Below are 3,265 nucleotides of genomic sequence, written 5' to 3'. Positions count from 1 at the left end.
TGTCCACTTTGAAAAGTAGTCAATATCTATAAAAGTTTACTTGAATCTATCACATTCTATCAACTGCAGTTTGTTTCATAACATCATTTGAAACAGGTACATCTAGAGTGCAATTTTTGTTCCTCAACTGACAATTTTGGGTTTACATTTTGAACCGAGCACACATGATTTCAAATAATCACACATCAGCTTCAGCAGTTCTCAAATAAATTGGTTGTTCAAGAATTGCATGTTCTAGCATATTTGAAACAAAGGATAAATTCGAAATAGGTCTGTATGAGTGTAATTCTTGATCATCTAGAGCACTTTTCAGAACCGGCGTGACTATAAACATGGTTGATTGGTTCAGATTGGCTGGCATTTACAGCCGGGCAGAGGCTCTTGGCAAAAGGCACTAGGCTCCTAAGAGTGCCCAAAGAACTTCGCGATAGGATTGTAGTAGCTGCAGGAGTCAGAGTTTTTCTTATTGGAACTGAACACTATTTAGGGCAGCCACACTGCAACATGGCGAACCAAGATACGGAAAGTAGGCGCAACCGGTCAGCCCTAGGAGTGTAGCTGCCAGGCCCAAAAAATCCCGGATCCTACTGGAACCGAAATGAAAAGTTTTTAGGAGTAGGTAAAAGTTTTATAACAACAAGTCACACTAAAGTTGAAGAGACTGGGAGAGGAGAGAAGGAAAATTAGTAGGATAGAACAAGAGTAGTTCAAAGCAAAAAGCTTATTCCTGCTTTAAGGAGGGGACAGCTAAGTGTTTTGGGAAAGGGAGACTTGAGGACAAGGGAGGGAATTTTTGAGGCAATGCGGATGACTAGGGAAAAAAGTTTATCTACGGGGAGGGATTCTGCTTGAAGAGTAACTGAATTGAAGGATTAGATGTTCTTTGACCCCTGTTTTGGGGTGCCATACATCTAGCATTAGGTGTTCTTTGACCCATCTTTTGAGGTTCCACATTTCTAGCATTTGATGTTGTTTGCTTTTTGTTTTGAGGTGCCATATTTTTACCATTTGATTTTGTTTGACATCAGTTTTGAGTAAGAGGAGGAGGTGCAGGAGGTGAAGGAGTGTGAGGAGGAATAGGAGGATGAGAAGAAGGAGGAGGAAGAGGAGGAGAAGGAGGAGAAGGAGGAATAAAGGGAGGAGGAGGAGGAGGAGGAGGAGGAGGAGGAGAAGCAGCATCAGCAAAATAATTAAAAATCAGAAAAAATATGAAATCCAAAAAAATATGAAAACGAAAGAATCCTCTTAAAAAGAAGCACTAGCAACAAGAGGAGGAGAAGGACGAATAGGAGGAGGAGGAGGAGGAGGAGGAGGAGGAGGAGGAGAAGGAGGAGGAGGAGGAGGAGGGGGAAGAGGAGAAGGAGGAGGAGGAGGAGAAGGAGGAATAGAAGGAGGAGAAGTAGCAGTAGCAACAGCAGCAAAAAAAGACAATAATCAGAAAAAAGTGTAAAATCCAAAAGGGTATGAAAACTAAAAAATCCCCTAAAATGAAGCACTAGCAACGAGAGAAGGAGGAGGAGCAGCAGCAGCAGCAGCAGCAGTAGCAAAAAATATGAAGGAAAAAAAAAGTTTTGAGTAAGAGGAGGAGGTGCAGGAGGTGAAGGAGTGTGAGGAGGAATAGGAGGATGAGAAGAAGGAGGAGGAAGAGGAGGAGAAGGAGGAGAAGGAGGAATAAAGGGAGGAGGAGGAGGAGGAGGAGGAGGAGGAGAAGCAGCATCAGCAAAATAATTAAAAATCAGAAAAAATATGAAATCCAAAAAAATATGAAAACGAAAGAATCCTCTTAAAAAGAAGCACTAGCAACAAGAGGAGGAGAAGGACGAATAGGAGGAGGAGGAGGAGGAGGAGGAGGAGGAGGAGAAGGAGGAGGAGGAGGAGGAGGGGGAAGAGGAGAAGGAGGAGGAGGAGGAGAAGGAGGAATAGAAGGAGGAGAAGTAGCAGTAGCAACAGCAGCAAAAAAAGACAATAATCAGAAAAAAGTGTAAAATCCAAAAGGGTATGAAAACTAAAAAATCCCCTAAAATGAAGCACTAGCAACGAGAGAAGGAGGAGGAGGAGCAGCAGCAGCAGCAGCAGTAGCAGCAGCAAAAAATATGAAGGAAAAAAAAAAGAAGAAGCAGCAGCAACAAGGGGAAGAGGAGAAGGAGGAGAAGAAGGGGGAAGAGAAGAATAGAGTGAAGAAGGAGTCTAAAGCTGCACATCAAAGGGCGTATCTACAGGCAAACAGGTGTTACCCTACAACTTATTAAAGGAAGATGTAGTCATTCATGACCCGTGTCATTATGGATATGAAGAACAAGGACAAGATGGGCTCCTTGAATGTAATTTCAAGATATGTTACAGACTAAACTCATTTGAATGCAGAATGAACTCATTACCATGCTCGATTCTGTATTAGTGGTAATTCAAGCAATTGCACAAATAATAGTATATAAGGCCAGTTATGCACACTATCTACAAAGGCACCGAAGGAAGAGACAAATAGACATTTCCCCGTAAATTAGTTTTGATAGGATTTTACAGTTCACAGCATGATTGATTGATTGTTATTTCGTTGTTGATACGTATAACATCACGTATAGATCATGGACCAACAATTGTGTAATCACAAGTAAGGACAGCCTAATTAGGCCTTCACAATGTGGCAGTGCATAATTAACATGCATATACAGTCCGATGGACATATTCGTGGTGATTACAGATAACTGAATATACCTTTTTTATGCCTAAGTACTTCTTTATCATTTGATTTAAGCTTTCGTTTATTAAATATTATAACAATTATGCTCAGTGGACTCCAATAACTTAACTCAAAATATAATAAAGTAAGTAAAGCTTTTGTTTTGGTAGAATTAACAATTAATTAGGAGATTCGACAATCTAATCACACATCATGTCCTTTTAGTAGCACAATTTGAAAATAGTGTACAAATCTGTGTCCATCTAGTGAAGAAAATAAGTGGTTGAATAAATTCTGTCCCGTGTAGTTTTCCTCTAGAAGCCTCCGTTCTCGAGATATAGTAAATTTTCCGATTGGGTCCGGCAGTAATTTTGGAAAAAAATCTCCCCAAGCTAGAAATCATCCCTACACATCATACAATCCTTTTCTGAAGATAACAATTGTATACACTTCCGTTCCACAGTCGCCCTCTATGAGGTTGCAGATAATACAAGAAACCATCGAACTTGGCCGGGACTCGAACCCCAGTCTGGAAAATCGTCAGTCATGGACGTGTCCAATAGGCCACCATAACTCTAAGGTTTC

At 40.9% G+C, this 3,265-nt stretch overlaps 1 protein-coding gene across 1 annotated transcript; it reads left to right on the top strand.

The window, feature by feature from the left end:
* The first annotated feature begins 504 nt into the window (after window positions 1-504).
* LOC137655393 (uncharacterized) lies at window positions 505-1,985 on the top strand. The gene is made up of 3 exons (XM_068389284.1): window positions 505-526; window positions 1,254-1,446; window positions 1,808-1,985. The coding sequence occupies exons 1-3, from the start codon at window positions 505-507 to the stop codon at window positions 1,983-1,985; spliced, it is 393 nt and encodes a 130-aa protein (XP_068245385.1).
* The last annotated feature ends 1,280 nt before the right edge of the window (window positions 1,986-3,265 follow it).

The sequence above is a fragment of the Palaemon carinicauda genome, chromosome 16 (assembly GCF_036898095.1).
Source record: "Palaemon carinicauda isolate YSFRI2023 chromosome 16, ASM3689809v2, whole genome shotgun sequence".
NCBI classification, from domain to species: domain Eukaryota; kingdom Metazoa; phylum Arthropoda; class Malacostraca; order Decapoda; family Palaemonidae; genus Palaemon; species Palaemon carinicauda.
This window is presented reverse-complemented; position numbering and strand designations above follow the sequence as displayed.

What these genes read in the sequence shown, in the direction of transcription:
- LOC137655393 (XM_068389284.1), top strand. Translation starts at nt 505, where the DNA reads ATGGCGAACCAAGATACGGAAA. An exon ending in GGCGAACCAAGATACGGAAA is followed by an intron (nt 527 to 1,253) that starts GTAGGCGCAACC and finishes CCTCTTAAAAAG; the next exon opens with AAGCACTAGCAACAAGAGGA. An exon ending in GACAATAATCAGAAAAAAGT is followed by an intron (nt 1,447 to 1,807) that starts GTAAAATCCAAA and finishes ACTAGCAACAAG; the next exon opens with AGGAGGAGAAGGACGAATAG.